General features: G+C 35.4%; 5 protein-coding genes and 1 pseudogene across 8 annotated transcripts; 2 read left to right on the forward strand and 4 right to left on the reverse strand.

Moving 5' to 3' along the window:
- Positions 1-290: 290 nt before the first annotated feature.
- LOC116137731 (6-phosphogluconate dehydrogenase, decarboxylating 2) lies at positions 291-3021 on the reverse strand. Its single transcript, XM_031423426.1, has 2 exons — positions 2857-3021; positions 291-2035 (listed from the first exon to the last, which is right to left on the reverse strand). The coding sequence occupies exon 2, from the start codon at positions 2025-2027 to the stop codon at positions 561-563; it is 1467 nt and encodes a 488-aa protein (XP_031279286.1). The 5' UTR covers positions 2028-2035; positions 2857-3021; the 3' UTR covers positions 291-560.
- A 1497-nt stretch (positions 3022-4518) lies between these two features.
- Positions 4519-7755, reverse strand: LOC116137782 (probable galacturonosyltransferase 9). Of its 2 annotated transcripts, XM_031423484.1 has the most exons (4): positions 7437-7755; positions 6112-7350; positions 5524-5846; positions 4519-5184 (listed from the first exon to the last, which is right to left on the reverse strand). In XM_031423484.1, exons 1-3 carry the CDS (start codon positions 7605-7607, stop codon positions 5571-5573), a joined length of 1686 nt encoding a protein of 561 aa, XP_031279344.1. In that variant the 5' UTR covers positions 7608-7755; the 3' UTR covers positions 4519-5184; positions 5524-5570. The 2 variants fall into 2 exon arrangements, with proteins under 2 accessions (XP_031279344.1, XP_031279343.1); XM_031423483.1 differs by lacking the exon at positions 4519-5184 and having other exon boundaries at positions 5273-5846.
- Positions 7756-9022: 1267 nt separating this feature from the next.
- Positions 9023-10499, forward strand: LOC116137790 (UMP-CMP kinase 3-like). Of its 2 annotated transcripts, XM_031423492.1 has the most exons (7): positions 9023-9244; positions 9328-9376; positions 9460-9577; positions 9669-9825; positions 9912-9992; positions 10080-10187; positions 10279-10499. In XM_031423492.1, exons 1-7 carry the CDS (start codon positions 9194-9196, stop codon positions 10378-10380), a joined length of 666 nt encoding a protein of 221 aa, XP_031279352.1. In that variant the 5' UTR covers positions 9023-9193; the 3' UTR covers positions 10381-10499. The 2 variants fall into 2 exon arrangements, with proteins under 2 accessions (XP_031279352.1, XP_031279353.1); XM_031423493.1 differs by lacking the exon at positions 9328-9376 and having other exon boundaries at positions 9186-9244; positions 10279-10496.
- A 2555-nt stretch (positions 10500-13054) lies between these two features.
- On the reverse strand, positions 13055-15034 carry LOC116137803 (annotated as a pseudogene).
- Positions 15035-20020: 4986 nt separating this feature from the next.
- LOC116137772 (probable galacturonosyltransferase 9) lies at positions 20021-22167 on the reverse strand. The gene is given in 5 exon segments (XM_031423469.1): positions 20021-20305; positions 20570-20637; positions 20640-20687; positions 20690-21803; positions 21890-22167. Coding segments are annotated over 5 exon segments (1677 nt in total). The 5' UTR covers positions 22061-22167; the 3' UTR covers positions 20021-20029.
- A 1254-nt stretch (positions 22168-23421) lies between these two features.
- LOC116137791 (UMP-CMP kinase 3-like) lies at positions 23422-24841 on the forward strand. Of its 2 annotated transcripts, XM_031423494.1 has the most exons (7): positions 23422-23632; positions 23716-23764; positions 23848-23965; positions 24057-24213; positions 24300-24380; positions 24468-24575; positions 24667-24841. In XM_031423494.1, exons 1-7 carry the CDS (start codon positions 23582-23584, stop codon positions 24766-24768), a joined length of 666 nt encoding a protein of 221 aa, XP_031279354.1. In that variant the 5' UTR covers positions 23422-23581; the 3' UTR covers positions 24769-24841. The 2 variants fall into 2 exon arrangements, with proteins under 2 accessions (XP_031279354.1, XP_031279355.1); XM_031423495.1 differs by lacking the exon at positions 23716-23764 and having other exon boundaries at positions 23574-23632.
- The last annotated feature ends 530 nt before the right edge of the window (positions 24842-25371 follow it).

Here is a 25371-nt window from a genome sequence, read left to right on the forward strand (position 1 = left end):
ATAATGTTATAAAATAGTGTAATGACAACATTATTCATGAAGACGTGGGAAAATGATGAAAATTTTTGTGAGCGTAATCTGATTGCGTATTTCAAGACGAGGCAACAATGAGACGTAGCAAATGCCATTCACAATATACAGAATGTGAAACACAAACAATTTCAAGCAGTAAATACTAGCCGAAGACTAATACCAAGCCATTAAAACACGATAACTTTTTTTTTTTTTTTGATAATTCAGTGATCAAATAATACATGTAAAGATATCATGCCTCACAGTGACAGAAAACATTTCGCCTTGTTGTCTAGAAGACATGAGCTAAAGATTAATCTGAATCTAAAGACAAAGTAAAAACATCAAATCTGCCAGAGTACAACAACAGCAAACAAAAGAGAAGTGCTTTCAAAGAAATTTGACCGGAACAAATAGATCATGCTAAAGTATACTTTCACCAAACAGTGGTGAAGCAAGCTCTGCCCAGCTATACACCAGAGTCCAGAGCAGAAATTATTTTATTATTGAAAAGAGTTCTGATTAAGCAGAAATTATCAGGGGAAGATTTAATTTTTCAAGTTTTTGGCAATCTTGAACCACTCTGTATGGAAGGAGCCCTCGATATCGGTCCTCTCATATGTATGAGCACCAAAATAGTCTCGTTGAGCTTGGACCAAATTAGCGGGCAATCGACCCCTTCTGTATGTGTCAAAATACGCAAGACTGGCAGACATACCCGGGGTGCTAAAACCAGAGTTGATAGCAAGGCATACAACTCTTCTCCAGGCGGACTGCCGATCAATGATTTCCTTTGCAAACTCTGGGTCCACAAGAAGGTTTGCTAGATCAGCGTTCCTATCATAAGCCTTCTTGATTCTGTCAAGGAACACAGCTCGGATAATGCAACCACCCTTCCATATCCTAGCTAGTTCTCCCAATTTCAAGTCCCATCCCTTTTCAATACTCTTTGCACGGATAAGATTCATCCCCTGTGCATAACTGCATATCTTGGATGCATAAAGAGCCTGCCTCACATCATCAATCAACTTCTTCTTGTCCACAGCTTGGTCAGAGAGAATATCACCAAAGCCACCTGATTTGAAGACTTTGGCAGCTTCAACTCTTTCCTCCTTTAACCCACTAAGAAACCTTCCATCCAAAGAAGCAGCAATTGTTGGAGCTGCAATTGATAAATCGGCAGCTTGCTGCACAGTCCACTTGCCAGTACCCTTCATACCAGTTTTGTCCAAAACCTTGTCAACCAAGTATCCATCTCCCTTGTCATCCTTTATTCCAAAAATATCTGCAGTAATTTCAATCAAGAAGCTGAGAAGTTCGCCTTTGTTCCATTCAGAGAAAACACCTTGCAGTTCCTCATTTGTCAACTTTCCAATCGATTTCAGTACGTCGTAAGCCTCAGCAATCAGCTGCATATCGCCATATTCAATTCCATTATGAACCATCTTGACAAAATTACCAGATCCACCTTTGCCAATGAAAGTCACACAAGGGCCACTATCAGGAACCTGAGCTGCAACCTTAAGAAGAATGTCTTCAATGTGCTTGTAAGCCTCAAAAGACCCTCCAGGCATCAAAGAGGGACCATTTCTTGCACCCTCTTCACCACCTGAAACTCCCATTCCAAGGTAAAGCAAACCCAATTCAGCCACGGCTTTCTCTCTCCTCTCAGTGTTCTCATACCATTCATTACCACCATCAATAATGCAATCACCTTTCTCCATGTATGCAGACAGGGTCTTTATGGTCTGGTCGACAGGTGCCCCAGCTTTAACCAGCATGATAATTACCCGTGGTTTTTGGATTGAATTAACAAAAGCTTCTGGATCATGGAAACCATATACGGGAAGATCTCCCTCCTTCTTAGCTCGTTCAACAGTCTCATCAACTTTGGACGTAGTTCGATTGTAAACAGAAATGGGAAAGCCTTTCTCAGCAATGTTGAGGGCCAGATTTTGGCCCATGACTGCCAGACCAGCAAGGCCTATTCTTGTAAGTTGTTTGGTCTGTGCCATATCTTCCCCTGTTCAACATTTGACATTATCAATGAGAGAAGTTCCAAAAAATTGGTACAGACACACAAGAGAAAGAAAAAAAATAAAAATCCCAGATCCTTAGAGAAAAACTTGATGGACTTCCTTTTTCTTTGTGTGTGATAAAAGTTGTCAACTATTATTACATAATGACATCATGAAAAAATGACATCTTTTTAATGAACTAGCACCAAGACTAAATTCCAAGTTATGCTAAATCTCAAGATTTGAAGTGGATTTGTATGGGAAAATATATACAAGATTTGATAACAAAACGATAGTGCAAATATATACCCTGAAATTGTCAAATGTTGAAACTATACCAAGAATAAAGACTATTACTTTGGGATTGAGATAAAAAATGAAATGACAAAACGATTATTCTCCAGAAAGAATCAAATTCTCTTCCTTAAAAAAAAAGACCTACCAATTGAAAAAAGAAGGAATAATCAAACTTCTAAACAAAAAACAGAGATTATTCAGAAAGATGCAAAAGGATCTCCAGCTGAAATTACACTTAAAACGATCATATCAGGAAAATATATAATTTTATTGGTGGAATATTCATAAGAAATAAGGATCTAGATACAAGTGCCAAAACTAAAGTGATGCTGAAAACAGATTCACCAACAAGATCAAAAGACAAGTGAAATATCTAATAAACAAAGAGCTAACACAGATCAGCAATTTTAAACGATAACCCAAAAACAATATATTACTTTCTTCAATCCCAGAAATCATAGAAAAACAATAGACCTGTATAGACTTGGACATAGAAGAACAACTTAAAAGAAGTTGAAAGATTTCAAACCTGAAACTCGTAAACTTGTTTAACGCAAATCGTTGAGAAATTTGATGAAACTAAGATCTGGGAAATGGAGAGGACAGAGTGTAGATATATAATGAATGATCAAATGACAATGTGAAAAACAAGAAAAAGAAGAAGAGCTAGAAATGGTATTATAATAAAAGAAAAAAATACCAACTTTTTTCAAGACGCCACCATACAAATACAATTCACAGAATCTCTCTCTTAAGCGGGTCAAATTTGGCTACTTCAATTATGGTTCGTTGTTGCCACCTCATCTGGGTTCTACGACGACACGCTGATGTGGCCAAACCACTTCACCTTCACCTTCTGTAACTGGGTTTTTTTTTTTTTTTTTTTTTTTTTTTTTTTTTTTTTTTTTTGGGTTAAAGACAGATACACCCTGGAGATATGATCAAATAACAAATATCCTATGAGGTTTCTCAAATAAAAAAAAAAAAATTCTGACGTAAATGAACTATTAGTGAAACATTAAAGTTTCCAATGTTATAATTTATAAATATTATCAAATTACCCGTATCGTTTATTTTAAGAGTTAACGACTTTTCCCACCTAATAATGGTTTAATAAAACTTTCTACATACAGATTTTTAAAATACTACTTTACTACTCAAATTTATATTCCGACGATAAATAGAGCAAAATTTGATCAGTCTATTGGAGCTTTTGAAGAGGGGAGCCGACGAGTCTTTGGAGCTTTTGAAGAGGGACGGGTCTTTGGTGGTGGAAGTTAGATTTTGTGATTAGATGAGATGAGATTGATAGAAATTTGACTTGAGAGAGACGGATGCGCAAACCCTAACCACTCAATTGCTGATTGACGGATCGACAGAGTAGAGTTTAGGGGTTTGTAGTGATACTAGAGAAGAGATAGTGGTGGTTTAGATGACAACGATGTGAAATCGAAATAAAATATAAATTTAATAGTAAAATGATTTTAAAATCTATAGTGTAAAAATATTATTAAACCATTATTTGGGTGGGAAAAAGGTTTACTCTTATTTTAACAACTAAAACTTAACACAAAGAAAATTTTGTTATTTTCCAATATAAAGGATTTTTTTAGTTTATCATTTCTAGAGATTAATGTCATTAACCCTTTTTTTTTATTAGATTTTTTCTTCTTCCTCAAAAGAAAGTTGGCGTTCATGGAAAGTATGAATTATGGGTTGATATTTGGTAATTCTACAATTTCGTTAATAATTCATGTTATATGGTTAGATTATAATTACATATTATATTAGATTATTCTACACCATGTTAATAAAATCTTTATTATTATATTTTTATAATGTAAAAAGAAATGGTTGATTTTGATTTGATTTTTTGGAAGATAGTTGATTAATTTTTTCCATTAGACTTTTGATGTAAGATTTTTCGTTTTTTTAATTCATTGATTCCTGGTCAAATTTATTCTATGATTTTTTTAGGCTGGTCTAGCTCTAGTTTGTAATGTCTCTCTTTGAATTGTGGAGCCATCAAAATTAATCTTTGACCTAACCCCATCTCAAGTTTGGAAGACTTTGCAATCCACATTTATTAAACAAAATTTAAATAAAAAAAAAAAAGAGGCTTTTATGCAATGATAAGAACTCAATTTTCTATATATTAAAAAAAAAAAAAAATGATGATATAAAGAAATGAGTGGCTAAATGGAAGTTTAGGTAGGAGGAGGATCCTTAATCGTTAGGTGAGCCAACATAACCTTTGCCTTTGGCATTTTCCCTTTCCCTTTCCCTTTCCCACCTAATCTTTCTTCCCTAATACAAATGGAAATACATGAATGAAGTTGTTCATCCTATAATTTGGAAAAAACCCTCTTGCCTAAAGCCTAAAATGTGAAAAGGGAAGTATTTTGAATCTCAAAACTAAAGTTTCTAATAGTAGACTGACTTCTTTACAATATTAGAAGTTCCATTTTCTGGTTCAGACTTCCCATTCAGATTATTGGCTTCTTCATCTTTGAACAAAGTTCAAACACTGTTCCATCTCCCTAGACATATTAGATTTCAGAATCCGTTCCTACAAGAACACTTGGTTGGAAGTATAACTCAGTGATCAAACTAAAGACCATGCCAATGCATAAAAAGGATATATGTTACCACCATATAATAAATGGATAAAGAGAATGCGAGATAGAAAATTTCCTTGTGCTAAGATTTTAAGGCACCATGTCAATGCTACAATCATAACTAGCTCAACCGACTTTTAACTGATTTGAGATTGATGGGAAATAGATATGAACCAGTTGTTGCATAGCCTTATTTGAAGGCTCTCCACGGATTTGAGGCGGATAGCCAAAAGCGCTTCCTATAAGATGGGAAGATTGCCCAATTAGGCGCATATGCATGTCAAGATTTTCTAATGTACATGTCAAACAATATAAAATTGTTTTGCCAAGAATTCACTTTAAAAGAAAAAATTCTACTTGTACATAATTCAGTTCGAATCGTTATAATTTATGGTGGACACTATGATAACTAACAAACAAAAATTAAGAATTATCAAAATCGTTTCCACCCGTGGAAGAATCACAACAACATCACTAAGCTTTGCTCAGAAGGTTACAACAAATAAATGAGAATTAAAATTTGTAAGGATATGAGTAACCAACTATAAACAATCACAAAAACTCTATGGGTTCGTTACCTGATCAATGAAAACACCTGACCAATGAGAACCCTAGTGGTACTTGCTTAGAAGCCAAAATTGCACACCTGAACAAACTCCATATCATTATCCACATATTTAGTCCAGAGATTCTTATACTGATTCAGAGCAATATCAAGCCAAGGTTTCATGTTTCCATTGTAATGAATGACAGCAGCTTTGTTGATATCATCCATGCTAACACTTGGATTGTACCCAAGTCCAAGCACATGCCAGGATTTGTCCAATGACTTGGTTGACGAGTAGAAAGTGATGAGGCCCGGTGGAAGGGTGCCCAGTTTCCACATAGTACGATCTTCATTCTGATTAAAAAAAAAAAAAAAAAAAAAAAAATTCATGGATAATTTAAATTAATTGACACATCCCATCTCAAATCAACTTAAGAATTCTTAGTCCTAACATGACTAAAGTGTCATGCAATTTGTATATCTGTCTTGATTATGAGCGTGAATGAAATTTAATTAGGCTATTAGAAGGAAAAGAAAAGAATATTTTTGCTTTTAAAAGAACTCTGTAACAATAGCAAGTACAAAACTATAATTCAGTTAAAAGTAGAGGTGTACTTACCAAGTTCTGCCAGTAATGGTATTGCTCTGTGCATTTCTCACGCCTCCAAGCGTCTAGATCAAATATATTCATCCCATATGCCCAAGCACAAGCCTTGGGATTAAACCTCTCCCTGATCAGGGGGTGTGAAAAATTCAGATATTGAGCATAACGGCGAAATGAACCAAAGCAGGTCTCCACAGCTCCATTCACCTTCCCATCCAAATCGATGTTCCACAACCCAGTCAAGTCCTTCTGAACCACCACATCATCATCTAAAAACAAAATCTTATGTAATTTTGGATACATCTCGGGTAAATAAAACCTAAGATGATTCAACATTGACAAGTACTTGGGATTCCTAAATTTCATGTGATTCACATCTTTTGTCACATATTCTGCCCTATTCTCAAAGTAAAACTTCTGCATTCTAAGAGATTCAAGCTGCCTCAACACTGGCACATAAGAAGAATTCAAGAAGGTATAATCCTCAATTGCCTTCACCTCCACATGTGCACCACCTTCAACTGGCCTCATCTTGAACCAAACTTTCATCGCTGCAACATTCATTCTATCAGTAACCACATGAAAGACATGCCTCCATGGTTCTTGCGCATTCTTCACCACAGACCCCACCACCACTGACACCGCAATCACATTATCAGAAAATATAGCATAATGATACAAAGTGGGGTCCTCAAACTCTGGGCTAGGCTCCTCATCCTGATACTTTTCTGGGTGTGAAATCCTCTCCTCCACAAGTCTCATTGCCAAACAATGCAAACTCTTAGGTACCGATTTAGCAGAAATCAAGCTGGCAAGAGCCCCATTTTTCTTAGCCTTAACCAGCAATTCATTAACAGCAAAAATGGTATCTTTCAACTTCTGAATCTTCAACTGATTATCATAACTCTCTTTTGATTCACCAATCAATAACCTAGCAAATTTGACTTTGTCCTTGACTTCCTTCTCAAATTGCCTCAACACATCCTCATCAACAGCACCCTCAGGCTCGAAAAGAGAAGCCTTGTAAGTGGGTTTGACAGAAAGATCGGAAAAGTTTCGAGCGAGATCATCAAACATCTTTAATTGCCTAGAAATATCTAACTTTAACTTCCGGGCATACGCCGCATAAGCATTAACTAAAGCAATATGATCATTGGCTTGTTTGTGAATCAAATCTAACCTCGTTTTAAGTGGATCAGATTTCAATGCTAAAAACGTTCGTTGAACATATGCATTACCAACACTCGGAAGTGCCTATTCAAAAATTTCATTAAATTATTATTAAAAATCAGAAAAGAAAATACCAAAAGCAGTGAAAACAGTAAGTGAAGAGAACTCACTGAGTCGTGATGAGAAGTGGAGGGGTGAGTTGTGAGAATTACGGAGAGAGTAGCCAGGAAGAGAAGGGAGAACATGGCGGAGACAAAGATCCGGTAGGAGAAGAAGCCGCGTAAGCCCATACCAAGTCCACCGCCTCCTCCAACTCGGCCTCCTCGGATGGCCACCGCCATTGGGTTTCGGGATTTGATCGTTAACTTGCTGGAAATACTGAGATCTGAGAGTGTAACAGAATGATTCAAAGAGGAAAATCAGATTTACAGTAGCTTTGTCGATGTGCGGAGTCTATGGACTGAGATTGATTGCCAGATTTTTATATTCTTTCTGTACGAACTCATATTATTGAAAGAGAAATAAGAATGCGAGATAAATTAATATAGGAAAAGCTCACTTACCACCCTACCTTTATACGAAATTTTTAGAAGGCAACTATTGTTGTTTCAAACTACCCCCAATACTTTAAGGAAATGCACACACACACCCCCATTTCCCAACATTGTTAAAATTTTGTTAGATTTCGAGCCCAAATTGCCTATTTTACCCTCATATTGTAATTAAAATTACCAAAGTACTCTAATCTTAACCTTTACCTTAACCTTAACATCTCCACCCCTAATCCAAATCATACATTTAGGCGAAGACCACAATTGTAAAATCTCGACCCATTATCAAAATATTGTGAATTTTATCATCTACCCACCTATTAAATAGTGGGGTTAAGAGTGCATTCTTCTTGATTTGAATTCAGAACTTTTGATTTATTTTCAAGGATAAAGTCTTAGGTTCGAATCAAGAGAGACACGCTCTAAGCCCCACTATATAGAAGTGAATATGGTAAGTGATGTTATAGAGTTGTTATGACCTTGAATATGTGAGCTAATTTTTTTTTTTTAATACGTTAATTTTGCAAATATTTATCAATATTTTTGGAAGGTTTGTTGGGGTGGTATTGTTCGTGTTGATGGGTGGTGGGAGTAGGGGTATGATTGAGAAAAAGTAAAAGTTAAGGGTTTGACAAATTATGTGAGGTTTTGAGTCTTTTGTCTCAGTAAAAAAGTGTAATTGACGGTTTGTCCCTTCGAAACCTAACGGAACCGTAAGGGCGTTAGTATTTTTGGGGTGTGATTGAGTGATGCATTTCTTAAAAGTTATGGGGAAGTTTAATAAAAATGGTGAAAGTTGCACTCCAAGAACTTTTAATAAAACTGGGGAGGTAAGTGATTTTTTGCCTAAATATACAATTAACTAATTCAATTATATAAAAATAATTGGAAGATGGTATTATAAAAGCGAGGATGAATTTCCATTAAATTTTAAGAAAAATTAAAAATTAAAGAAATAACAAAAAAAATTAAAAATTAAAACTATCGCTTGGTAAACAATTAATTTAATAAAGATTTTTGAATATGTTATCCAAAAATTCTGATTTTTCGATTGTTAATAGGATTATAAAAATAGCTACCTGAGCCTCTATCTGTATATAATTTTAAGGCTATGAATGATTGATTAAGATACACGTGTAAACTTAGCTTTTATATATATATAAAATCCAAACTGAAATTCTAAAATGATCCAGAAGTATGTTTAAGAAAGCTTTTGACTTTGCCACCGCCTGGCTGCCCTTTATGTTCTTTCTTCCATGTTTTCTTTTCCCCAGTGATTGAGTTAGCACAGACTCTACAAAACTCTATACATCAATCAAACTTTTAAGGGAATTTTCTGGTTAATTGATCAGTATTCACACCATAACAATAACACCATGGAAAGTATTGCTAAAGATGACAAAGGAAATGAACTTGAGCCAGAAAAGGTTTGTTTTAATTATATGTTTTGTTTCCATGTGTTCAAATATCATGTATTTCAGAGTTGTAAAGACCAACTGTTTGTTGGCAGCATTCAAGAGAAAGCTCCTCAAATGGGTGCACGATTGTATATGTACTAGGTAATTATTAAAGTATGAGCATTAATTTAATGGCCTCTCGCTGTGCAAATTCTAAGTAAAACGGTATGAAATATATTTCCCAGGTGGACCAGGGAGTGGAAAGAGCACCCAATGCTCCAAAATTGTTAGACACTTCGGGTTTTGCCACCTGAGTGTAGGTGATCTTCTTCAAGCAGAAGTTGATTCTGGATCTGATAATGGGTACATATAAAAATAAATATATTTGTTGTTCTAATTAATCCCTTTCACATGTTTGAATTATTGGATGACCTTTTTGCTTCCCATATTACAGAAAAATGATTCAGGACTTGAAGAAGGAAGGAAAACTCGTCCCCTCTGATATCGTGGTTAAGGTTCTGGAGAAGGCAATGCAGGGAAGCAAAAACAACAAGTTTCTGATTGATGGCTTTCCTCGGAGTCAAGAAAATCTTGATGCAGCTCAACAAATTGTAGGCCTTCAATATTGCAATTACATAATTATATTTTTACATTTCTTATAACAAGTCATGACCATTTTTATTCGATCATTCTGCAGTTGAAAATCGATCCAGTATTTGTATTGTTTTTTGATTGTTCTGAAGAAGAGATGATAAAACGCCTTTTGAATAGAAACCAAGTGAGTAGTTGCACCATCTTTGTCAAACTATACAGTGTTTGTTTATATGTTATATATGCTCATTGTTTTCTTGGTATGCTTTTGAAGGGACGGGTCGATGATAACATTGAATCCATAAAGAAGAGACTTAAAGTTTATTTTGAATCAACACTACCCATAATAAACTATTACAGCTCAAAGGGAAAGATTCGGAAGGTAAAGTTTTGGCCACCAATTCTATGATTATTATAACAATTATATGGTGCCGTCCTTTTTTTAGCTCATAATGTTGCAATGCTTAACTTAGATCAATGCTGAGAGGCCTATTGAAGAGGTATTTGGTGCAGTGAAGGATGTGTTTTCTAAGCTAAAGGAAGCAAGTATGGAGAGTAAATCATCCACTAATTAATGGAGAGTAGTCATTTACTTAATTGAGCTACCTTATCTTGTAAGACTCAATTGATCTAAATAGCAATAGATTGTGATTCCCTATCTTTGTTAATCTTAATTATGTCTGGAACTAGATGACAGTATTTCTGGCACTTGGCGTTGCATGATTTGTTTTCTATATTATATATGATTAAACCATCAAAAGGGGCATCAACAGTTTCATAAACAAAGCAGTCTAAGAACTATGAATGACCCTCCCATATTGTTGATATATGGAAGAAGAGCAACCGATAGGAACCCATTTCCAGGCCTTTGATAGGAATTGGGTTTGACAGTGGTCCTTTTGTAGGTTTAGGTGGAACTCTTCTTGAAAAATCAGCCTCTTTACCCCTTGGGTGACTACGTGGATCCCCTTTCTCACGGGCCTCTATGCCGTTTCTTGGGATAGAAGCCCGGCTCCGAGGTCAGCCACGTAGGCACAGGATCATGCTTTGATACCATTTGATAGAAACCTACTCTCAAATTAGGCCTCCATGCCCTTTCTTAGGGTAGCAGTCTGGACCCGAGGTCAACCATGTAGGTGCATGATCATGCTTTGATACCATTTGATAGAAACCTGCTCTCAAATTAACAGAAATTGGGCTGGGTAGTGGGCCTTGAATAGAAATTGAACTGGACAGTGGTCCTTTTATGGGCTTGGATATAACTTTTCTTGAAAAACTAGCTTGTGAGTGGAGGGTGCCCAAGTTCTTTATAACCCACATGCGCACCCCTTTCCTTTCGAACGTGGGATTCTAACAGCAACAAAGAGTATGGTTCTTCAATAAGAAAAATTATATTATGTTATATATACAGGCAATGAGAAAGATCCAAGAAGTCTCTGTTATATGGCTTATGACCGAAACGAGGTTTTTTCTCCCCCACCTGTTACTCCACCAAAGTTCCAGGAACCAACCTGTAACTTTCATTGTAACCTCAGAGTCAATGCTAAAGTCTTCTGAGAAGAAAAGAACAAATCTTTCGAAAATTTCTACTAATCCTCACTGAAATTTCTTAGCTTGAATCAAGAACTTACTGGTATATATTTCTCATCTCTCCCAGATGACTATATATGTATACAAAACCCCAAGATTGTTTTCACTGCTCTACTACCTTAATTATATCAATTGATTTCAAGAATGAGATTTGGTAGAATCAGCTTCTCGTTTGTATCAGAGCCTGATTTAGAGGCATTCACACATAAAGAGTGCCTAAAAATCTACATCGATGAATTGGTCTTTACTTTATCTTGCATAATCACATTGCTAATCCTGCAGCTCCCTATGACTAATATCAATGGTAAGCCCGTACCAACTTTTATTTTTGCTGCTCAACCCTCTTCTTTCCATGCCTTTCTTATATGCATTATGGGGGCTTGTTATACTTCCGTTTGCTCAATTCATCTCCGAGGACGAAAGCCAAAAGTAGCAAGGTTATACAATGGTCTTGCTGTGGTTTCACTGGCGGCAAGTCTTCTAGTTCTGTTGGCGGCAGCTGTTTGCGCGGAACCCATCTCAAAGTTTGGAAGACTTTGCAATCCACATTTATTAAACAAAATTTAATAAAAAAGAAAAAAAAGAGGCTTTTATGCAATGATAGAACTCAATTTTCTATATATTAAAAAAAAAAAAATGAATATATAAAGCAAATGAGGTGGCAAAATGGAAGTTAGGTAGGAAGGAGGATCCTTAACGTTAGGTGAGCCAATAACCTTTGCCTTTGCATTTTCCTTTCCCTTTCCCTTTCCCACCTAATCTTTCTTCCCTAATACAATGGAAATACATGAATGAAGTTGTTCATCCTATAATTTGGAAAAAACCCTCTTGCCTAAAGCCTAAATGTGAAAAGGGAAGTATTTTGAATCTCAAAACTAAAGTTTCTAATAGTAGACTGACTTCTTTAAAATATTAGAAGTTCCATTTTCTGGTTAGACTTCCATTCAGATTATGGCTTCTTATCTTTGAACAAGTTCAAACACTGTTCTCCCTAGACTATTAGATTTCAGAACGTTCCTACAAGAACACTTGGTTGGAAGTATAACCAGTGATCAAACTAAAGACCATGCCAAGCATAAAAAGGATATATGTTACCACCATTAATAAATGGATAAAGAGAATGCGAGATAGAAATTTCCTTGTGCTAAGATTTTAGGCACCATGTCAATGCACATCATAACTAGCTCAACCGACTTTTAACTGATTTGAGATTGATGGGAAATAGTATGAACCAGTTGTGCATAGCCTTATTGAAGGCTCTCCACGGATTTGAGGCGGATAGTCCAAAAGCGTTCCTATAGAGTGGGAAGATTGCCCAATTAGGGAATATGCATGTCAAGATTTTCTAATGTACATGTCAAACAATATAAAATTGTTTGCCAAGAATTACTTTAAAAGAAAAAAATCTATTACATAATTCAGTTGAATCGTTATAATTTATGGTGGACACTATGATAACTACAAACAAAAAAAATTAAGAATTATCAAAATCGTTTCCACCCGTGGAAGAATCACAACAACCTCACTAGCTTGCTCAGAAGGTTACAACAAATAAATGAGAATTAAAATTTGTAAGGATAGGGTAACCAACTATAAACATCACAAAAACTCTATGGGTTCGTTACTGATCAATGAAACACCGACCAATGAGAACCTAGTGGTACTTGCTTAGAAGCCAAAATTGCACACCTGAACAAACTCCATATCATTATCCACATATTTAGTCCAGAGATTCTTATACTGATTCAGAGCAATACAAGCCAAGGTTTCTGTTTCCATTGTATGAATGACAGCAGCTTTGTTGATATATCCATGCTAACACTGGATTGTACCCAAGTCCAAGCACATGCCAGGATGTCCAATGACTTGGTTGACGAGTAGAAAGTGATGAGGCCCGGTGGAAGGGTCCCAGTTTCCACATAGTACGATCTTCATTTGATAAAAAAAAAAAAAAAAAAAAAAATCATGGATAATTTAAATTAATTGACACATCCCATTCAAATCAACTTAAGAATTCAGTCCTAACATGACTAAAGTGTCATGCATGTATATCTGTCTTGTTATGAGCGTGAATGAAATTTAATTAGGCTATTAGAAGGAAAAGAAAGAATATTTTTCTTTTAAAAGAACTCTGTAACATAGCAAGTACAAAAAATATAATTCAGTTAAAAGTAGAGGTGTACTTACCAAGTTCTGCCAGTAATGGTATTGCTTGTGCATTTCTCACGCCTCCAAGCGTCTAGATCAAATATTCATCCCATATGCCCAAGCACAAGCCTGGGATTAAACCTCTCCCTGATCAGGGGGTGTGAAAAATTCAGATATTGAGCATAACGGCGAAATGAACCAAAGCAGGTCTCCACAGCTCCATCCTTCCCACCAAATCGATGTTCCACAACCCAGTCAAGTCCTTCTGAACCACCACATCATCATCCAAAAACAAAACTTATGTAATTTTGGATACATCTCGGGTAAATAAAACAGATGATTCAACATTGAAAGTACTTGGGATTCCTAATTCATGTGATTCACATCTTTTGTCCATATCTGCCCTATTCTCAAAGTAAAACTTCTGCCTTCTAAGAGATTCAAGCTGCTCAACACTGGCACATAAGAAGAATTCAAGAAGGTATAATCCTCAATTGCCCTCACTCCACATGTGCACCACCTTAACTGGCCTCATCTTGAACCAAACTTCATCGCTGCAACATTCATTCTATCAGTAACCACATGAAAGACATGCCTCCATGGTTCTTGCGCATTCTTCACCACAGACCTCACCACCACTGACACCGCAATCACATTATCAGAAAATATAGCATAATGATACAAAGTGGGGTCCCAAACTCTGGGCTAGGCTCCTCATCCTGATACTTTTCTGGGTGGGAAATCCTCTCCTCCACAAGTCTCATTGCCAAACATGCACAACTCTAGGACCGATTTAGCAGAAATCAAGCTGGCAAGAGCCCCATTTTTCTTAGCCTTAACCAGCAATTCATTAACAGCAAAAATGGTATCTTCAACTTCTGAATCTTCAACTGATTATCATAATCTCTTTTGATTCACCAATCAATAACCTAGCAAATTTGACTTTGTCCTTACTTCCTTCTCAAATTGCTCAACACATCCTCATCAACAGCACCCTCAGGCTCGAAAAGAGAAGCCTTGTAAGTGGGTTTGACAGAAAGATCGGAAAAGTTCGAGCGAGATCATCAAACATCTTAATTGCCTAGAAATATCTAACTTTAACTCCGGGCATCGACCGCATAAGCATACTAAGCAATTGATCATTGGCTTGTTTGTGAATCAAATCTAACCTCGTTTTAAGTGGATCAGATTTCAGTGCTAAAAACGTTCGTTGAACATATGATTACCAACACTCGGAAGTCTATTCAAAAATTTCATTAAATTATTATTAAAAATCAGAAAAGAAAATACAAAAGCAGTGAAACAGTAAGTGAAGAGAACTCACTGAGTCGTGATGAGAAGTGGAGGGTGAGTTGTGAGAATTACGGAGAGAGTAGCCAGGAAGAGAAGAGAGAACATGGCGGAGACAAAGATCCGGTAGGAGAAGAAGCCGCGTAAGCCCATACCAAGTCCACCGCCTCCTCCAATCGGCCCTCGGATGGCCACCGCCATTGGGTTTCGGGATTGATCGTTAACTTGCTGGAAATACTGAGATTGAGAGTGTAACAGAATGATTCAAAAGGAAAATCAGATTTAAGTAGCTTTGTCGATGTGGGAGTCTATGGACTGAGATTGATTGCCAGATTTTTATATTCTTTCTGTACGAACTCATTATTGAAAGAGAAATAAGAATGCGAGATAAATTAATATAGGAAAAGCTCACTTACCCCACCTTTATACGAAATTTTTAGAAGGCAACTATTGTGTTTCAAACTACCCCAATACTTTAAGGAAATGCACACGACACCCCCATTCCACACATGTTAAAATTTGTTAGATTTCGAGCCCAAATTGCCTATTTTAACTCATATTGTAATTAAAATTACAAAGTATCTAATCTTAACCTTTACCTTACCTTAACTATCTCCACCCCAATCCAAATCTACATTTAGGCGAAGACCACAATGTAAAATCTCCTATCAAATATGTGAATTTATCTATAACTATAAATAGGGGTTAGAGTGCATCTTCTGATTTGAATTCAAACTTTGATTTATTTTCAAGGATAAAGTCTTAGGTCGAATCAAGAGAGACACGCTCTAGCCCCACTATATAGAAGGTGAATATGGTAAGTGATGGTATACAGTTGTTAGACCTTGAATATGTGAGCTAATTTTTTTTTTTTAATAGTTAATTTTGCAAATATTTATCAATATTTTTGGAAGGTTGTTGTGGTAGTTCGTGTTGGGTGGTGGGTAGGGTGTGGAGTAGTAGGGTTTGACAAATTAGGAGGTTTGAGCTTTTGTCTCGTAAAAAAGTGTAATGAGGTTTGTCCCTTCGAAACAACAACCTAAGGCGTTAGTATTTTGGGGTGGTGTGAGTGAGTGATGCATTTCTTAAAAGTTTGGGGAATTTTAAAAATGGTGAAAGTTGCACTCAAAACTTTTAATAAAACTGGGGAGGTAAGTGATTTTTTCCTAAATATACAATAACTAATTCAATTATATAAAAATAATTGGAAGATGGGATATAAAAGCGAGGATGAATTTCCATTAAATTTTAAGAAAAATTAAAAATTAAAGAAATAACAAAAAAAATTAAAAATTAAAATTACCTCTTGGTGGGCGCTAATTTGATAAAAACTTTGGATGTTAAGCTTTTATCCAATACATAATTTCAATTAAAGGATTTATATATATATAAAATAAAATCCAAACTGAAATTCTAAAATGATCCAGAAGTATGTTAGAAAGCTTTTGACTTTGCCACCGCCTGGCTCCCCTTAGTTCTTTCTTCCAGTTTTCTTTTCCCAGTGATTGAGTTAGCACAGACTCTACAAAACTCTATACATCAATCAAACTTTTAAGGGAATTTTCTGGTAATTGATCCGTATTCACACCATAACAATAACACCATGGAAAGATTGCTAGATGACAAAGGAAATGAACTTGAGCCAGAAAAGGTGTTTAATTTATGTTTTGTTTCCATGTGTTCAAATACATGTATTTCAGAGTGTAAAGACCAACTGTGTTGGCAGCATTCAAGAGAAAGCTCCTCAAATGGGTGCACGATTGTATATGTACTAGGTAATTATTAAAGTATGAGCATTAATTAATGCCTCTCGCTTTTAATGAACTAGCACCAAGACTAAATTCCAAGTTATGCTAAATCTCAAGATTTGAAGTGGATTTGTATGGGAAAATATATACAAGATTTGATAACAAAACGATAGTGCAAATATATACCCTGAAATTGTCAAATGTTGAAACCATATAAAAGAATAAAGACTATTTACTTTGGGATTGAGATAAAAAATGAAATGACAAAACGATTATACTTCAGAAAGAATCAAATTCTCTTCCTTAAAAAAAAAGAACTACCAATTGAAAAAAGAAGGAATAATCAAACTTCTAAACAAGAAACAGAGATTATTCAGAAAGATGCAAAAGGATCTCCAGCTGAAATTACACTTAAAACGATCATATCAGGAAAATATATAATTTAATTGGTGGAATATTCATAAGAAATAAGGATCTAGATACAAGTACCAAAACTAAAGTGATGCTGAAAACAGATTCACCAATAAGATCAAAAGACAAGTGAAATATCTAATAAACAAAGAGCTAACACAGATCAGCAATTTCAAACGATAACCCAAAAACAATATATTACTTTCTTCAATCCCAGAAATCATAGAAAAACAATAGACCTATATAGACTTGGACATAGAAGAACAACTTAAAAGAAGTTGAAAGATTTCAAACCTGAAACTCGTAAACTTGTTTAACCCAAATTGTTGAGAAATTTGATGAAACTAAGATCTGGGAAATGGAGAGGACAGAGTGTAGATATATAATGAATGATCAAATGACAATGCGAAAAACAAGAAAAAGAAGAAGAGCTAGAAATGGTATTATAATAAAAGAAAAAAAATACCAACTTTTTTCAAGACGCCACCATACAAATACAATTCACAGAATCTCTCTCTTAAGCGGGTCAAATTTGGCAACTTCAATTATGGTTCGTTGCGGCCACCTCATCTGGGTTCTACGACGACATGCTGATGTGGCCAAATCACTTCACCTTCACCTTCTGCACCTGTTTTTTTTTTTTTTTTGGTTAAAGACAGATACACCCCCGAGATATGATCAAATAACAAATATCCTATGAGGTTTCTCAAATAAATAAAAAATCTCTGACGTAAATGAACTTTCAGTAAAACATTAAAATTTAAAATTTTATAAATATTATCAAATTACCCTTTTATCGATTATTTTAAGAGTTAATGACTTTTTCCCACCCAAATAATGGTTTAATAAAACTTTCTCACACATGGATTTTTAAAATACTACTTTACTACTCAAATTTATATTCCGACGACAAACAGAGAGCAAACTTGGTCTAATCTATTGGAACTTTTGAAGAGGGGAGGCCAACGAGTCTTTGGTGGTGGAAAGTTGGATTTTGATGATTAAGATTGATAGAAATTTGACTTAGGAGGGACGGATGCGCAAACCCTAACCGCTCAATTGCCGGTGATTGACAGGGTCAGCGAGAGTAAGGTTTGAGGGGTTTTGGTGAGTGATGATCGGGGAAGAGAATGATGGTAGTTTGATATGACAATGATGTCGAAATCGGAAATTGAATATAAATTTGGATAATAAAATTGTATTTTAAAAATCTATAAGTGAAAAAAATATTATTAAACCATTATTTGGGTGGGAAAAAGTCGTTTACTCTTATTTTAACAACTAAAACTTTAGTTTACTATTATTTTAACAACTAAAACTTAACAGCAAAGAAACTTTTGTTATTTTCCTAATTATAAAGGATTTTTATTAGTTTATCATTTCTGAGGAGATTAATGTCATTAACCCTTTATTTTTTTTATTAGATTTTTTCTTCTTCTCGCAAAACAGAAGTTGGCGTTTCTATGGAAAGTATGAATTATGGGTTGATATTTGGTAATTCTACATATTTTCGTTAATAATTCATGTTTATATGGTTAGATTTATAATTACATATTATATTAGATTTATTCTACACCATGTTAATAAAATCTTTATTATTATATTTTTATAATGGAAAAAGAAATGGTTGATTTTGATTTGATTTGTTTGGAAGATAGTTGATTAATATTTTCCATTAGACTTTTGATGTAAGATTTCCTTCGTTTTTTTTTTTTAATAAATAATTCATTGAATTCCTGGTCAAATTTTATTCTATGATTTTTTTAGGCTGGTCTAGCTCTAAGTTTGTCAATGTCTCTCTTTGAAATTGTAGGTAAGCCATCAAAATTTAATCTTTGACCTAACCCCATCTCAAAGTTTGGAAGACTTTGCAATCCAATTTATTAAAACAAAATTTAAATAAAAAAGAAAAAAAGAGGCTTTTATGCAATGATAAGAACTCAATTTTTATATATTAAAAAAAAAATAAAAATGAGATATAAAGCAAATGAGTGGCAAAAATGGCCAGAAATGGAAGTTTAGGTGAGGAAGGAGGATCCTTAATCGTTAGGTGAGCCACAATAACCTTTGCCTTTAGCATTTTCCCTTTCCCTTCCCTTTCACCTAATCTTTCTTCCCTAATACAAATGGAAATACATGAATGAAGTTGTTCATCCTATAATTTGGAAAAAACCCTCTTGCCTAAAGCCTAAAATGTGAAAAGGGAAGTATTTTGAATCTCAAAACTAAAGTTTCTAATAGTAGACTGACTTCTTTACAATATTAGAAGTTCCATTTTCTGGTTCAGACTTCCCATTCAGACATTGGCTTCTTCATCTTTGAACAAAGTTCAAACACTGTTCCCTAGACATATTAGATTTCAGAATCCGTTCCTACAAGAACACTTGGTGGAAGTATAACTCAGTGATCAAACTAAAGACCATGCCAATGCATAAAAAGGATATATGTTACCACATATAATAAATGGATAGAGAGATGCGAGATAGAAAATTTCCTTGTGCTAAGATTTTAAGGCACTATGTCAATGCTACAATCATAACTAGCTCAACCGACTTTTAACTGATTTGAGATTGATGGAAAATAGATATGAACCAGTGTGCTGCATAGCCTTATTTGAAGGCTCTCACGGATTTGAGGCGGATAGTCAAAAGCGCTTTATGAGATGGGAAGATTGCCCAATTAGGCAATATGCATGTCAAGATTTTCTAATGTACATGTCAAACAATATAAAATTGTTTTGCCAAGAATTAACTTTAAAAGAAAAAAATACTTGTACATAATTCAGTTTGAATCGTTATAATTTATGGTGGACACTATGTAACTAACAAACAAAAATTAAGAATTATCAAAATCGTTTCCACCCGTGGAAGAATCACAACAACATCACTAAGCTTTGCTCAGAAGGTTACAACAAATAAATGAGAATTAAAATTTGTAAGGATATGAGTAACCAACTATAAACAATCACAAAAACTCTATGGGTTCGTTACCTGATCAATGAAAACACTGACCAATGAGAACACCTAGTGGTACTTGCTTAGAAGCCAAAATTGCACACCTGAACAAACTCCATATCATTATCCACATATTTAGTCCAGAGATTCTTATACTGATTCAGAGCAATATCAAGCCAAGGTTTCATGTTTCCATTGTAATGAATGACAGCAGCTTTGTTGATATCATCCATGCTAACACTTGGATTGTACCCAAGTCCAAGCACATGCCAGGATTTGTCCAATGACTTGGTTGACGAGTAGAAAGTGATGAGGCCCGGTGGAAGGGTGCCCAGTTTCCACATAGTACGATCTTCATTCTGATAAAAAAAAAAAAAAAAAAAAAAATCATGGATAATTTAAATTAATTGACACATCCCATCTCAAATCAACTTAAGAATTCTTAGTCCTAACATGACTAAAGTGTCATGCAATTTGTATCTGTCTTGATTATGAGCGTGAATGAAATTTAATTAGGCTATTAGAAGCAAAAGAAAAGAAGATTTTTTCTTTTAAAAGAACTCTGTAACAATAGCAAGTACGAAACAAAACTATAATTCAGTTAAAAGTAGAGGTGTACTTACCAAGTTCTGCCAGTAATGGTATTGCTCTGTGCATTTCTCACGCCTCCAAGCGTCTAGATCAAATATATCATCCCATATGCCCAAGCACAAGCCTTGGGATTAAACCTCTCCCTGATCGGGGGTGTGAAAAATTCAGATATGAGCATAACGCGACATAACCAAAGCAGGTCTCCACAGCTCCATTCACCTTCCCATCCAAATCGATGTTCCACAACCCAGTCAAGTCCTTCTGAACCACCACATCATCATCTAAAAACAAAATCTTATGTAATTTTGGATACATCTCGGGTAAATAAAACCGAAGATGATTCAACATTGACAAGTACTTGGGATTCCTAAATTTCATGTGATTCACATCTTTTGTCACATATTCTGCCCTATTCTCAAAGTAAAACTTCTGCATTCTAAGAGATTCAAGCTGCCTCAACACTGGCACATAAGAAGAATTCAAGAAGGTATAATCCTCAATTGCCTTCACCTCCACATGTGCACCACCTTCAACTGGCCTCATCTTGAACCAAACTTTCATCGCTGCAACATTCATTCTATCAGTAACCACATGAAAGACATGCCTCCATGGTTCTTGCGCATTCTTCACCACAGACCCCACCACCACTGACACCGCAATCACATTATCAGAAAATATAGCATAATGATACAAAGTGGGGTCCTCAAACTCTGGGCTAGGCTCCTCATCCTGATACTTTTCTGGGTGTGAAATCCTCTCCTCCACAAGTCTCATTGCCAAACAATGCAAACTCTTAGGTACCGATTTAGCAGAAATCAAGCTGGCAAGAGCCCCATTTTTCTTAGCCTTAACCAGCAATTCATTAACAGCAAAAATGGTATCTTTCAACTTCTGAATCTTCAACTGATTATCATAACTCTCTTTTGATTCACCAATCAATAACCTAGCAAATTTGACTTTGTCCTTAACTTCCTTCTCAAATTGCCTCAACACATCCTCATCAACAGCACCCTCAGGCTCGAAAAGAGAAGCCTTGTAAGTGGGTTTGACAGAAAGATCGGAAAAGTTCCGAGCGAGATCATCAAACATCTTTAATTGCCTAGAAATATCTAACTTTAACTTCCGGGCATACGCCGCATAAGCATTGACTAAAGCAATATGATCATTGGCTTGTTTGTGAATCAAATCTAACCTCGTTTTAAGTGGATCAGATTTCAGTGCTAAAAACGTTCGTTGAACATATGCATTACCAACACTCGGAAGTCCCTATTCAAAAATTTCATTAAATTATTATTAAAAATCAGAAAAGAAAATACCAAAAGCAGTGAAAACAGTAAGTGAAGAGAACTCACTGAGTCGTGATGAGAAGTGGAGGGGTGAGTTGTGAGAATTACGGAGAGAGTAGCCAGGAAGAGAAGAGAGAACATGGCGGAGACAAAGATCCGGTAGGAGAAGAAGCCGCGTAAGCCCATACCAAGTCCACCGCCTCCTCCAACTCGGCCTCCTCGGATGGCCACCGCCATTGGGTTTCGGGATCTGATCGTTAACTTGCTGGAAATACTGAGATCTGAGAGTGTAACAGAATGATTCAAACAGGAAAATCAGATTTATAGTAGCTTTGTCGATGTGTGGAGTCTATGGACTGAGATTGATTGCCAGATTTTTATATTCTTTCTGTACGAACTCATATTATTGAAAGAGAAATAAGAATGCGAGATAAATTAATATAGGAAAAGCTCACTTACCACCCCACCTTTATACGAAATTTTTAGAAGGCAACTATCGTTGTTTCAAACTACCCCCGATACTTTAAGGAAATGCACACGCACACCCCCATTTCCCAACATTGTTAAAATTTTGTTAGATTTCGAGCCCAAATTGCCTATTTTACCCTCATATTGTAATTAAAATTACCAAAGTACTCTAATCTTAACCTTTACCTTTACCTTAACCTTACCATCTCCACCCCCAATCCATATCATACATTTAGGCGAAGACCACAATTGTAAAATCTCCTATTAAATAGTGGGGTTCAGAGTGCATTCTTCTTGATTTGAATTCAAAACTTTTGATTTATTTTCAAGGATGAAGTCTTAGGTTCGAATCAAGAGAGACACGCTCTAAGCCCCACTATATAGAGGTGAATATGGTAAGTGATGTTATACAGTTGTTACGACCTTGAATATGTGAGCTAAATTTTTTTTTTTTAATATGTTAATTTTGCAAATATTTATCAATATTTTTGGAAGATTTGTTAAGGTAGTATCGTTTGCGTGGATGGATGGTGGGAGTAGGGTTTGACAAATTAAGCGAGGTTTTGAGTCTTTTGTCTTGGTAAAAAAGTTTATTTGATGGTTTTGCCCTTCGAAACCTAACATAACCATAAGGGCATTAGTATTTTTGGGGTGTGAGTGAGTGATGCATTTCTTAAAAGTTCTGGGGACATTTGTAAAAATGGTGAAAGTTGCACTCCAATAACTTTTAATAAAACTGGGGAGGTAAGTGATTTTTCCCTAAATATACAATTAACTAGTTCAATTATATAAAAATAATTGGAAGATGGTATTATAAAAGCGAGGATGAATTTCCATTAAATTTTAAGAAAAATTAAAAATTAAAGAAATAACAAAAAAAAATTAAAAATTAAAACTATCGCTTGGTAAACAATTAATTTAATAAAGATTTTTGAATATGTTATCCAAAAATTCTGATTTTTCGATTGTTAATAGGATTATAAAAATAGCTACCTGAGCCTCTATCTGTATATAATTTTAAGGCTATGAATGATTGATTAAGATACACGTGTAAACTTAGCTTTTATATATATATAAAATCCAAACTGAAATTCTAAAATGATCCAGAAGTATGTTTCAGAAAGCTTTTGACTTTGCCACCGCCTGGCTGCCCTTTATGTTCTTTCTTCCATGTTTTCTTTTCCCCAGTGATTGAGTTAGCACAGACTCTACAAAACTCTATACATCAATCAAACTTTTAAGGGAATTTTCTGGTTAATTGATCAGTATTCACACCATAACAATAACACCATGGAAAGTATTGCTAAAGATGACAAAGGAAATGAACTTGAGCCAGAAAAGGTTTGTTTTAATTATATGTTTTGTTTCCATGTGTTCAAATATCATGTATTTCAGAGTTGTAAAGACCAACTGTTTGTTGGCAGCATTCAAGAGAAAGCTCCTCAAATGGGTGCACGATTGTATATGTACTAGGTAATTATTAAAGTATGAGCATTAATTTAATGGCCTCTCGCTGTGCAAATTCTAAGTAAAACGGTATGAAATATATTTCCCAGGTGGACCAGGGAGTGGAAAGAGCACCCAATGCTCCAAAATTGTTAGACACTTCGGGTTTTGCCACCTGAGTGTAGGTGATCTTCTTCAAGCAGAAGTTGATTCTGGATCTGATAATGGGTACATATAAAAATAAATATATTTGTTGTTCTAATTAATCCCTTTCACATGTTTGAATTATTGGATGACCTTTTTGCTTCCCATATTACAGAAAAATGATTCAGGACTTGAAGAAGGAAGGAAAACTCGTCCCCTCTGATATCGTGGTTAAGGTTCTGGAGAAGGCAATGCAGGGAAGCAAAAACAACAAGTTTCTGATTGATGGCTTTCCTCGGAGTCAAGAAAATCTTGATGCAGCTCAACAAATTGTAGGCCTTCAATATTGCAATTACATAATTATATTTTTACATTTCTTATAACAAGTCATGACCATTTTTATTCGATCATTCTGCAGTTGAAAATCGATCCAGTATTTGTATTGTTTTTTGATTGTTCTGAAGAAGAGATGATAAAACGCCTTTTGAATAGAAACCAAGTGAGTAGTTGCACCATCTTTGTCAAACTATACAGTGTTTGTTTATATGTTATATATGCTCATTGTTTTCTTGGTATGCTTTTGAAGGGACGGGTCGATGATAACATTGAATCCATAAAGAAGAGACTTAAAGTTTATTTTGAATCAACACTACCCATAATAAACTATTACAGCTCAAAGGGAAAGATTCGGAAGGTAAAGTTTTGGCCACCAATTCTATGATTATTATAACAATTATATGGTGCCGTCCTTTTTTTAGCTCATAATGTTGCAATGCTTAACTTAGATCAATGCTGAGAGGCCTATTGAAGAGGTATTTGGTGCAGTGAAGGATGTGTTTTCTAAGCTAAAGGAAGCAAGTATGGAGAGTAAATCATCCACTAATTAATGGAGAGTAGTCATTTACTTAATTGAGCTACCTTATCTTGTAAGACTCAATTGATCTAAATAGCAATAGATTGTGATTCCCCATCTTTGTTAATCTTAATTATGTCTGGAACTACATGACAGTATTTCTGGCACTCGGCGTTGCATGATTTGTTTTCTATATTATATATGATTAAACCATCAAAAGGGGCATCAACAATTTCATAAACAAAGCAGTCTAAGAACTATGAATGAGTGTTGATATATGGAAGAAGAGCAACTGATAGGAACCCATTTCCAGGCCTTTGATAGAAATTGGGTTTGACAGTGGTCCTTTTTCAGGTTTAGGTAGAACTCTCCTTAGAAAATCGGTCTTTTTACCCATTGGGTGACTACGTGGATCCCCTTTCCCACGGGCCTCCATGCCCTTTCTTGTAGTAGCAGCCCAGACTCGAGGTCAGCCATGTAGGCACAGGATCATGCTTTGATACCATTTGATAAGAACCCACTCTCAAATTGGGCCTCCATGCCCTTTCTTAGGATATCAGTCGGGACCCGAGGTCAGCCACGTAGACACAGGATTATGCTTTGATACCATTTGATAGGAACCCATTTGGGTAGAACT

Source organism: Pistacia vera, unplaced genomic scaffold, assembly GCF_008641045.1.
Source record: "Pistacia vera cultivar Batoury unplaced genomic scaffold, PisVer_v2 Contig333, whole genome shotgun sequence".
Classification (NCBI taxonomy): domain Eukaryota; kingdom Viridiplantae; phylum Streptophyta; class Magnoliopsida; order Sapindales; family Anacardiaceae; genus Pistacia; species Pistacia vera.